Source organism: Oncorhynchus tshawytscha, linkage group LG17, assembly GCF_018296145.1.
Source record: "Oncorhynchus tshawytscha isolate Ot180627B linkage group LG17, Otsh_v2.0, whole genome shotgun sequence".
NCBI classification, from domain to species: domain Eukaryota; kingdom Metazoa; phylum Chordata; class Actinopteri; order Salmoniformes; family Salmonidae; genus Oncorhynchus; species Oncorhynchus tshawytscha.
In genome coordinates, this window is record NC_056445.1 from 9,737,293 (window position 1) to 9,749,094 (window position 11,802).

Below are 11,802 nucleotides of genomic sequence, written 5' to 3' on the forward strand. Positions count from 1 at the left end.
AGCAAACCAGGGATCTTCAAATCCCAGGGCGACACAAGCTGTTACGCTACGAACTCTGTTAGAGGTATGTTAACTCGACACTCTATTTAAACAGAGAGTCTAGTGATGACAGCTTTCACTCCAAAAGGTTTTTGTTGTTCATTCACTCAGTACTGTTTGAATGTTTATTTATTTGCGTGGTTAAAAAAATTCTAAAACAGTTGATGTGTTGAAAATTTTATCACATAGCTAACCAAGTTTGTATTTGTATTTGTATTTATTGTCGATCCCCATTACAATACTTTCACAGATTTCACAACACTGTGCGCCCTATGGCCCCTACTCCCGCCACTACCACATTTCTACAATACAAAATCCATGTGCACGTGTGTGTATAGTGCGTATGTTATTGTGTGTGTGTGCATGTGTCTTTGCCTATGTGTTTCTTCACAGTCCCTGCTGTTCCATAAGCTGTATTGTTATCTGTTTTTTAAATGACATTTTACTGCTTGCAATCAGTTACTTGATGTGGAATAAAGTTCCTTGTAGTCATGGCTCTATGTAGTACTGTGCTCCTCTAAAAGTCTGTTCTGGACTTAGGGATTGTGAAGAGACCTCTGGTGGCATGTTTTGTGGGGTATGCATGGGTGTCCAAGCTGTGCGCCAGTAGTTCAAACAGACAGCTCGGTGCATTCAACATGTCAATACCTCTCATAAATACAAGTAGTGATGAAGTCAATTTTCCTAAGTCCCTTTTTGTGGCACCTGACCACACGACTGAAGAGTAGTCCAGGTAGGACAAAACTAGAGTCTATAGATCCTGCCTTGTTGATAGTGCTGTAGAGAAGGTAGAGCAGCATTTTATTATGGACAGTCTTCTTCCCATCTTAGCTACTGTTGTAACTTTCACGCCCTGACCGTAGAGAGCCTTTTATGTCTCTATTTGGTTTGGTCAGCGTGTGCTTTGGGGTGGGCATTCTATGTTTCAATTTCTATGATTTTTATTTCTATGTTTTGCCCGGGTATGGTTCTCAATCAGGGACAGCTGTCTATCATGGCCTCTGATTGGGAACCATACTTAGGTAGCCCTTTTTCCCTCTTTTCTTGGTGGGAAGTTGTCTTTGTTTGTTGGCACGATAGCCTTAAGCTTCGCAGTTGTTTTTATAATGTTTATTGTTTTTGTCGGCGTCATCCTAAATAAAAAGGGAATATGTACGTTCACAACGCTGCACCTTGGTCCAGTTTCCTTCAACAGGCGTGACAGAACTTCCCACCACAAATGGACCAAGCAGCGTGGTAAGGAGGAATGGACGTGGGAGGACATCCTAAATGGCAAAGGATCCTGGACGTGGGAGGAGATCCTGGCGGGGAAGGATCGCCTGCCCTGGGAGCAGGTAGAAGCAGAGAGGAAGGCAAAGGCAGTAGCTAAAGCAGAGCTGCAAAGTTATGAGGGAACATGGCTGGCAAGGAAGCCCGAGAGGCAGCCCCAAAAACATTTTTGGGTGGGGGCACACAGGGAGTGTGGCAGAGTCAGGTTGGAGACCCGACCCAACTCCCCGTGCTTACCGTGGCGGGCGTCGTACTGGTCAGGCACCGTGTTAGGCGGTGGAGCGCACGGTGTCTCCAGTACGCGTTCTTAGCCCGGTGCGCTACATCCCAGCTCCCCGTATCTGCCAGGCTAGGGTGACCATCCAGCCAGGACGGGTTGTGCAGGCTCTAAGCTCGAGACCTCCAGTGCACCTCCACGTCCTAGTGTATCCGGTGCCTCAGCCAAGGACAATATCTCCTGCAAGTCTCCCCAGCCTAGTGAGTCCTGTGCCTGCACCAAGAACTGATCCTCCTATATGTCTCCCCAGCCTGGTGAGTTCTGTGCCTGCTCCCAGAGCTAGGTCTCCTGTGCGTCTCTCCACTCCAGTGATGATCCATGGCACGACGCCTCCAGTGATGATCCATGGCACGAAGCCTCCAGTGATGATCCATGGCGCGGAGCCTCCAGCGACGCTCTCCAGTCCGGAGCCTCCAGCGACGCTCTCCAGTCCGGAGCCTCCAGCGACGCTCTCCAGTCCGGAGCCTCCAGCGACGCTCTCCAGTCCGGAGCCTCCAGCGACGCTCTCCAGTCCGGGGCCCCCAGCGACGCTCTCCAGTCCGGGGCCCCCAGCGACGCTCTCCAGTCCGGGGCCCCCAGAGACGGCCTCCAGTCCGGGGCCCCCAGAGACGGCCTCCAGTCCGGGGCCCCCAGAGACGGCCTCCAGTCCGGGGCCCCCAGAGACGGCCTCCAGTCCGGGGCCTCCAGAGATGTCCTCCAGTCCGGGGCCCCCAGAGACGGTCTCCAGTCCAGGGCCCGCAGCAACTAGGGTGCCCAGTCCGGGGGCAGTGGCGAGGTCCCCCACACCAGAGGCATCACCAAAGCGGGGTGAGCCAGAGGTGGAGCGGGGTCTGCATCCTGCACCTGAGCCGCCACCGCGGATGGATGCCCACCCAGACCCTCCCCTACAGGTTCGGATTTTGCGGCCAGAGTCCGCACCTTTGGGGGGTGATTATGTCTCTATTTGGTTTGGTCAGGGTGTGATTTGGGGTGGGCATTCTATGCTTCGTTTTCTATGATTTTGTATTTCAATGTTTTGGCCGGGTATGGTTCTCAATCAGGGACAGCTGTCTATCGTTGTCTCTGATTGGGAACCATGCTTAGGTAGCCCTTTTTCCCTCTTTTCTTGGTGGGAAGTTGTCTTTGTTTGTTGGCACGATAGCCTTAAACTTCACGGTTGTTTTTGTATTATTTATTGTTTATGTCGGCGTCATCCTAGATAAAAAGGGAATATGTACGCTCATCACGCTGCACCTTGGTCCAGTTCCTTCAACAGCCGTGACAGTAACAACATGTTTTGACCATGACAGTTGCTCAACTTGCTCAATTTCCACTTGATTTATTACAAGATTTAGTTGAGGTGTAGGGTTTAGTGAATGATTTGTCTCAAATACAATGCTTTAAGTTTTAGAAATATTTAGGACTTACTTATTCCTTGCCATCCACTCTGAAACTAACTTCAGCTCTTTGTTAAGTGATGTAGTCATTTCAGTCGCTGTAGCAGCTGACGTGTATAGTGTTGAGTCATCCGCATACATAGACACACTGGTTTTACTCAAACCAAGTGGCATGTCGTTAGTAAATATTGAAAAAAGTAAGAGGCCTAGACAGCTGCCCTGGGGAATTCCTGATTCTGCCTGGATTATGTTGGAGAGGCTTCCATTAAAGAACACCCTCTGTGTTCTGTTAGGCAGGTAACTCTTTATCCACAATATAGCAGGGGGTGTAAAGCCATAACACATACGTTTTTCCAGCAGCAGACTATGATTGATAGGGTTAAAAGCCACAATGAAGTCAATTTCTCACAGCCAATCATCAGTCATTTGTGTAAGTGCTGTGCTTTTTGAATGACCTTCCCATACGCGTGCTGAAAGTCTGTCAATTTCTTTACTGTAAAATACCATTGTATCTGGTCAAACACAATTTTTCCCAAAAGTTTGGTAAAAGTCTGATTGGTCGGCTACTTGAGCCAGTAAAGGGGGCTTTACCATTCTTAGGTTGTGGATTACTTTGGCTTCCCTCCAGGTCTGGGGGCACACTTTCTAGTAGGCTTAAATTGTAAATACGGCAAATAGGAGTGGCAATATCATCCGCTATTATCCTCAGTAATTTTCCATCCAAGTTGTCAGACCCCAGTGACTTGTCATTGCTGATAGTCAACAATAATGTTTTCACCTCTTCCACACTCAGTTTACGGAATTCAAAATTACAATGCTTGTCCTTCATAATTTGGTCAGATATACTTGGATATGTAGTGCCAACGTTTGATGGCATGTCATGCCTAAGTTTGCTAATATTGCCAATGAAAAAATTATTAAAGTAGTTGGCAATATCAGTCGGATTTGTGGTAAATGAGCCATCTGATTCAATGAATGATGGAGCTGAGTTTGCCTTTTCCCCCCAAATTTCATTTAAGGTGCTCCAAAGCTTTTGCCAACTGGTTGTGCAGCCGGACTTATTAGCCATTCCTTTTGCATCATACCTCTCAACCATAACATTTTTCAATTCCTCATCAATCCACAATAGTTTAATAGTTTTTACAGTAATTTTCTTACTGAGTGCATTGCTTATTAGTAACTGGAATAAGAAAGTTCATAAATGTGTCAAGAGCAGTGTCTGTTTGCTCCTCATTACACACCACACACCAACAAATATTCTATACATTAACAAAATAGGAATCACTAAAAATGTATTGTATGACCTCTTATACACTATATTGGGCCCAGCCTTTGAATTTTGATTTTCCTAGATGTGGCTACTATATTGTGATCACTACATCCAATGGATCTGGATACTGCTTTCAAGCTATTTTTTTGCAGCATTTGTAAAGATGTGATCGATGTATGTTTCACACGTTATCCAGATAGTGACTGTTAGCACTTGGTGGTCTATAGCAGCTTCCCACAGGAATGGGCTTCAGGTGAGGCAGATGAACCTGTAGCATATTACTTCAACAGTATTTAACATGATCCTCTCTAAGCTTTACAGAAATGTGTTAGCAACCATGCCGTTTTCCTTTGACTGCGCACACATCACGCAAGAAAGCAATGATCATTATGATGTTGTTTTACCTTGATGCTTCATGTGCAACTTGCACCCCTGCTAAGTTTTACTTGTGGATAGAGACTTCTGGTTTTCAGGAACACATTGAAAAGTAACCTGACACAGTGTCAATAGTTCAGCATACATTTGGATTGTAATGACAAGAAGAAAATGTAATTGACAGAGGAGGGAATGAACTGAATTAATGCATAAGGTAAGGACTAGAATTTGCTCTGGATCTTCTAACTGCAATGCATCTGTCTGGTGTGTGCATGTATTATAATTAGCAGTGTGGCAGATTTCCCAAAGTTTGGGGTTTCTAACGGGCTATTATAGCAGCCAAGGATGTTCGCTAGCTTCTTTGTTTGTTCTCTGATTACGCACAAGTGTCCAGGTCAGCAGTTTGCACAGATGACTGTCTTCAGCCATATGAAAACCTTCCATAGCGAAATATACCTGGCTAGTTATTTTATTTTGCTTCTCGTCCAACTGGTGTTAGCTAGTTAGCTAAAGCTGCAGGCTTTCTACTAGCCAGCTGCTACTGTTGCACAGCAACTGAGTTGCTCAAATGGTTTTAGAATTTTGAGATTCATCTGAAAAGGTAGCAGCACATCCTTGTTTTTATTGGGCAGAAATGTACAAGTGAGAGTCATTCATTGTGAATTCAAATAAAACTCAAATTCAAACAAACGTATCTAAGTCTAATGGTCACGTTATGGACACTGTTGCTTCATTTTAATCCGACGTCTAAATTTTGAGCTAGGTTTGGGCAAAAATTATTTGGATGACCCTAATACTAATGTCCCTGTCAAAAATCCGCTATAGTAGTTCTCGGTAATGGTCGTACAATCATGACAAGAGGCACAATCAAGATGATTTGCGAATTCTCATCGGCATTGGTGTCATATTGGCTGAGATATGATGGTATTTAACATTGAGCTTCAACCAATTCATACTATAGCGACTATAATGATGCCTAGAGCTGAAAGAGAATTTTATGTACTGTTATATATTTCAAGGTCCCCCAGGCCCAGCTGCATCCATCCTTTCAAACATGAATGCTGAATGTATGTCATATGGTAGTCATTACATGTATCACGTTTCAGGTAAGACCCAGATGCAGACAGCGTTAATAACAACAGCTTATTAATCCAACAGGGGCAGGAAAAAGGAAGGTCAAGGGCAGGCAGGGGTCAGTAATCCAGATAGGTGGGGCAACGGTACAGGACGGCAGGCAGGCTCAGGTTCATCAGAGGTCAGTAGTCCAGATAGGTGGGGCAAAGGTACAGGATGGCAGGCAGGCTGGCTGAGGGTCAGGGAAGGCAGAAAAGGTCAAAACCGGGAAAACTAGAAAACAGAAATAATCAAGAGACAGGAACAGAAGGAAAAACGCTGGTAGGCTTGACGAAACAAAACGAACTGGCACCAGACAAACAGAGAACACAGGTATAAATACACAGGGGATAATGGGGAAGATGGGTGATACCTGGAGGGGGGGTTGAGACAATCACAAGGACAGGTGAAACAAATCAAGTTGTGACAACATGTGCACACTCAGTCAATGTATTGAATATGCAGGTTATCATTTCAGTGGTGGATGCCGCTTCTCCAGCCCATGTAAATGTAATTAGAATATGGGTGATCTAGTGTCACCCAGTAAAATAGCTTTACCTGAACTGGCTGCATAGCAACGGGGGCTGGTCATGTGAATCAGCCAGAGGTGTTTTTATTAGGCACCAAACGGAAGACAACAGACTGAAACAGCGAGCAGGGAGTGACTATCTGGACTTGTCCAACAGGAACCACTTGTTTACATTTTTAAACGGTTTGCTAAAGTGTGCCCTAATGACTAAAACCCTGGTCTAGAACAAAGGGTGATGTATGAGAATTCATCCTGCTTCATATCAACCTATTCACAGTCCAGTTCATACTCAATAAGCATCTAAGACCATACTCATCAAATGCTCTTCATTTTCCAATGAAACATAACAATAATTGTGGAAAAGCTCCCTCAAAATATTTTAGTGATGAACATTTGACCATCTTATTGTTATGTTGGGAGATAATAGTTGGGAGTAAATAGTTTTCATGTTCCATTAGGTCATATGAAGGTGATTTTTACATGGACCATCCAGACCCACAGAGGGCGTTGTTCTGCCTTGGCACTACATTGTTCATCATGACAATAATAATGGCAGCACAGTGTGAGAGGTTCTTCCTGGAGAGTCATCCATCTACAGAGGTGCAGGTTATAAGAATGCCCTTTTACCCCGAATGAATGGAAGTGGACCTCGTTAACACAATGTTTTCACACCCAAGACTGTTTCCCTGTTTTATAGTCCATTCACACGTCCCATGAAACATATTCTTCATCCAAATGGAACAGCTGGAGCAATAACAGCAATAACAGGTCTCTTGCCCCCATGCATCATCAGTGTGTTTGTGCCTCAACACAAAATACAGTCTCGGCCGCTTTTTTCATTCCCTGGCTCTCTTGTTCTCGCACCCCTCCCTATTTTCCTCTCAGCAGTCTCAGTCTCTTTCTCGCTCGCTCTCTCTCTCTCTCTCTCTCTCTCTCTCTCTCTCTCTCTCTCTCTCTCTCTCTCTCTCTCTCTCTCTCAGCAGTCACTGCAAGGACACAAATGAGATGAGCCCTGGAATGTTCCCACACTGCATGCCACGGAGGATGACAGATACATGGGAAATGTGGGTATGTGTGTTCCGTACTTGTATCTCTTACTTTAGCTGTTTGTTGCATATTTGCGTTTTCACACATCTACACACACACACACACAAACCATCATCTAATTTAGGCTATTCCATTCCGTTGCCCAATTGCCCAACAGCGAGGGAGTCCTGCCCCTCTATAGCGGGGTAGGGACCGTGCAGTCTTTTATATCCTCCACCCAGCCAGACAGGCGATGATGCTGCTGATGGCGTGTGTGTGTGTGCATGTTTGTGTGTGTACTTGCATGTTTGTTTGTCTATCTCTCTCTCACACAAACAGATAGAGAAAGAGAGGGAGAGAGAAAGTGAGAGAGAGAGAGGTAGAGTCCTCCCCTCTCTCTTCCCAACCCAGCACCAGGGTCCAGCCTGATTTTTAGATTTTCACAGCTGAGGGCAACTGATTCGCCACCCTCCCCTCCATCCTTCCATTCAGGCCTGTCCCACATCAAAAGCCAGCTGTGAGACTGCAATCAAACAAGCTCCTGCAGTGAGGGCCTCTTGGGGAGCACTGATGCCCAGGAATGAGCTAATGTGCTCCAATAATGAAGCACGGGTAAATCTGGGAAATAAACCAGTTTTCTGCATCAGTTATGTCTGGGTCTGCCTGGTATCTTAACCCCTACCGTTCACACTGGATATACCTCAAAATGTAAACCGAACTAGTTGAGAACGCTATTCCACATCCCATAGAAGGAAGGTAATATTTTATTATTTTGTCTCAACTATGGTATAATTCTGGAGATACCCCAGGGCAGGACAAATCTCAGTAGAATAGTTATGTACTCTGTCATGCATGTAACATCATGCAATATTTTGTCTCAGCAGAAATGTTACACTGTAGTAGTCAAATCTCTAGTGTATGGTGTGTAGGCTACCTACCTACACACATGCAAGCATACATACATACATACATCTCTTGAGACAATACATTTGTATGACACACAACATCATCCCATGTAGCTAAGTAACACTGTAGGGTACAGTATTCTGCACATTTGTTATTCCCCCTCCCCCATCCACCACACAGTTGCCATCTATGCCCTACTTTACAGTGCAGTAAACAGGTATGTCTCCAGCCAGCTACGGTCTGAGTGCATGTGTGTCATGGCGGGGAGGTGGAGGAGGCCCCGTCTTGTCTCCATAACCCACTTTCCACAACGCACCCAGAAGGAGGGTGCTCAAGTCATGTCAGCCACTTCAATAGGGGAGAGTAGATTTGATGGCAGGGATGTAGGGAGAGGCAGTCCTTAAATCCCACGAGGCTGACAGGCCAGTTAGCTTCCAGAAAAACACTTTTTATTTCTACCCCTTTTACAATTTCGTGATATCCAATCGCTGCAACTCCCATACAGACTCGGGAGAGACAAAGGTCGAGAGCCATGCGAAACACAACACCACCAAGCCGCACTGCTTCTTGACACACTGCTTGCTTAACCCGGAAGCCAACCGCACCAATGTGTCGGAGGATACACCGTACATCTGGAGACCATAGTCAGCGTGCAGGCGTCTGTCCCACCTCAAGGAGTCACCAGAGCGTGATAGAACAAGGACATCCCGGCCTCCCAAACCCTCCCCTAATCCGAACGACACTAGACACATTGTGCGTCACCTTATGGATCTCCCAGTTGCAGCCGGGGATCAAACCAGGGTTTGTAGTGATGCCTCTGGCAGTGCGATGCAGTGCCTTAGACCGCTGCACCAGGACACAGATTTACACTTTTAATCCAATCAGCCATTTCAACATCATATTTTGCATAGTAAGTGTATTTGGCCAGATATACAGCAATATCTAGCATCCAACACCATCCTTGGTTAAAAGAATCCCATATGCCGAGAGCCTAACTAAGGGGTAGGTTCGGTCATTGTAAAGAGGTGCTTGAAATCAAGGGTTTACATGTATATACATACTAATACATTGTTTCATGAGGGTGCTTCTGCAAAGGCAACCCCCTCCCTGGAGCCACCCATGAGAATTCTCTGGGGGGTTTTGCCAAAATTACCACTGAACAATAGCAAATATTACAGACTGACTTTAGTGAAGAATCCCATCGCCTGAGAGCCTCTCAGATGTAATAATAATACATTTTAGAAATGTTATTTTAAGTGCTTTTCAAGAGACCCAAAGTCATTTTACATAATTAGCAATAATCATCAACATAAGGAAATAGAATCTCATTAAAATCAGCAAAAATCTAAAAGTACACTAAACATGAGGGGAGTAACGTTAGAACATGAATTCTCTCCCAATCGGTAGATATTACAGCTTTCTGGAACACATGAATGGAAGTTGCATCCAGCAGGCTGAATCATTCTGCCCGAAGTCCCCTGGGAAAGAGGGTAATACAGAGAAAGATTTAACTTTAAAAAAAAATGTAGCTAAAAAAGCAACACAGTCCCTTTAAAAATGTATTTTTTACATCTATCAAAACGTTTGATGAATAATGTGAGGGAGAGTGCTCTGGTGACAGCATCGTACCTCCAATCATCTCCATACAATGCTCACGGCCATTCGTGTTGTCGCTCCCAGCACCATGGTTGTGGTTACTGGGTTGCCCCTTGCCCCAGTTCTGGTAGCTAAACCTGGACCCATCGCTCCACAGCCAATGACCTTCCTAAAGAGCATACAATGCAGATGTATAACCAGCAGACACTAAACACTACAGTTCTTCAAAGGAAAAGTCTCTTTGCCATTGTTTTGGTTAACAGCTGAGGGATGGGACTGGAGAAATGTAACCAATCTCAGATTCATACAGACCAAACCATAAGTTGTATCCTCAAAGAATCAACGCATCTTACTGTATAGGTTTCAGGAGTGTTAAACAGAGTGCTTCTGACCTTGATGGCATCGTTGGCTCCAATCCAGGTGCGCTGGGCTCCGTTGGCACTACTTTGGATGACTGACTGAAGGAAGTTATACTGGGAGAGGCTGTGCACTGACGCCAGGTTACCTCCAAATAGCAAACAGTAATGCTAGATAGAGAGATAGATAGAGATGGGCGGTTGTGAAAGAGAGGAGAGAGACTAAGAGAGATTTTAAAGTGAATCCCACAAAGAAGGTATAATGTTTATTTTTTATTTAACCGTTATATTGACAGTTAAGTCATACTGAGACTAGGGTCTCTTTTGCAGAAGATTCATTAATACAATCATACACATGCAATATACATTACAAATTAAATTAAGAACACACACATTTATCAACATATATGTCTCCAATCATTACTCTGAACTGACCAAGTGGGACCAGAACATCTAATTTCAGAGAGCTCCGTAAGTTGTTCCACATGAAGGGCACAAACAAACTAAAGTCAGCTTTATCCAACACTGTGGAGACCTTAGGGGCCTCCAGTGTTATCCAAGCCTGAGACCGGGTTTGGTCATTTGTAAGTCTAATTTGAATGAATGATGATAGATAGGTAGTTTCTGAATATAAAGATAAAGAGAAGGAACAGCATGTCAAGTGGTAGTTTAGCAAGTGTGTTAAACTTACTAATAATATGATACTTAGAATGAGTAAATCTGGCCCTAAACATAGAAATGTATTTATAGCAATTTACAGGTACCTCTGCCTCTGGCCAATTTGCCAAGTTGGGGATGTAGTAATAGCAGCGTGTCCCATATCTGTGCCAACCAAGTGGGCATGATGAACTCCTGGATTGTAGTTCCCGCTTCTCCTTCGCTCCCATCTCCTCAGACTCTGTAGGGGGGAGAGATATCATGCAGTATCATGATGAAATCATTAGTTCCGTCAACACAATCTGAGTAGTCAAAAGTGCGTTCCAACAGTGATGTTACTGAACACAGCACCACAGCTATCTGTGCATTATCAGTCCATTAACATTAGCAAACCAACACAATATTATAGCTTTCTGCAGGTTTCAGAAATCCTGTTGATATGGGATTGAGGAAGGTATTTTACCGATTGGCAGGTTGTATCAGATTCTCAATAATTTGATTCTCTGTGTCATTCAGATCCCCTACAGCAAAGAGAGACAAAGACAGAGGAAAGATTAATACTCATGTGGTCTTTAGCGTGTAGAATGAAATAATCAAACTTCATCTGATGAGTGAACAGGTAATCAAATCATTGATAAGAATACCTCTACTACCTACACCTCATTAAACACCTCTGTTATCTACGCTGTAACTAAAAGGAGTACACTAAAGATATGGTGGAAACTATGAGGTGTATCTCTCTTACTTGCATCACCCAGAGCAAAGGCAGCGCTGAGAAGCAGAAATATGGTCAACATCGTCATGGTGATACTCTCCTGAGAAAAATAGAAAACGAGAGAGAGAGAGAGAAAGAGGGAAAGACTGACAAATTCAGCGTCAGACTGAGTACTTTAGAACGTAGGTGGAGGTGACTATAGTGGACTTACCTGATGTATAAGGAGTCTCTGGTAGGTTCTGTTCTGTTGGAGAATGGGGCACACTTATATACCCCCGACCACAAGGAAGCAATTATC

General features: G+C 44.5%; 1 protein-coding gene across 1 annotated transcript; it reads right to left on the reverse strand.

The window, feature by feature from the left end:
* Positions 1–8,056: 8,056 nt before the first annotated feature.
* On the reverse strand, positions 8,057–11,592 carry LOC112217156 (galactose-specific lectin nattectin-like). Its single transcript, XM_042299974.1, has 5 exons — positions 11,535–11,592; positions 10,897–11,030; positions 10,169–10,303; positions 9,810–9,945; positions 8,057–9,658 (listed from the first exon to the last, which is right to left on the reverse strand). Exons 1-5 carry the CDS (start codon positions 11,590–11,592, stop codon positions 9,591–9,593), a joined length of 531 nt encoding a protein of 176 aa, XP_042155908.1. The 3' UTR covers positions 8,057–9,590.
* Between the last annotated feature and the right edge of the window lie 210 nt (positions 11,593–11,802).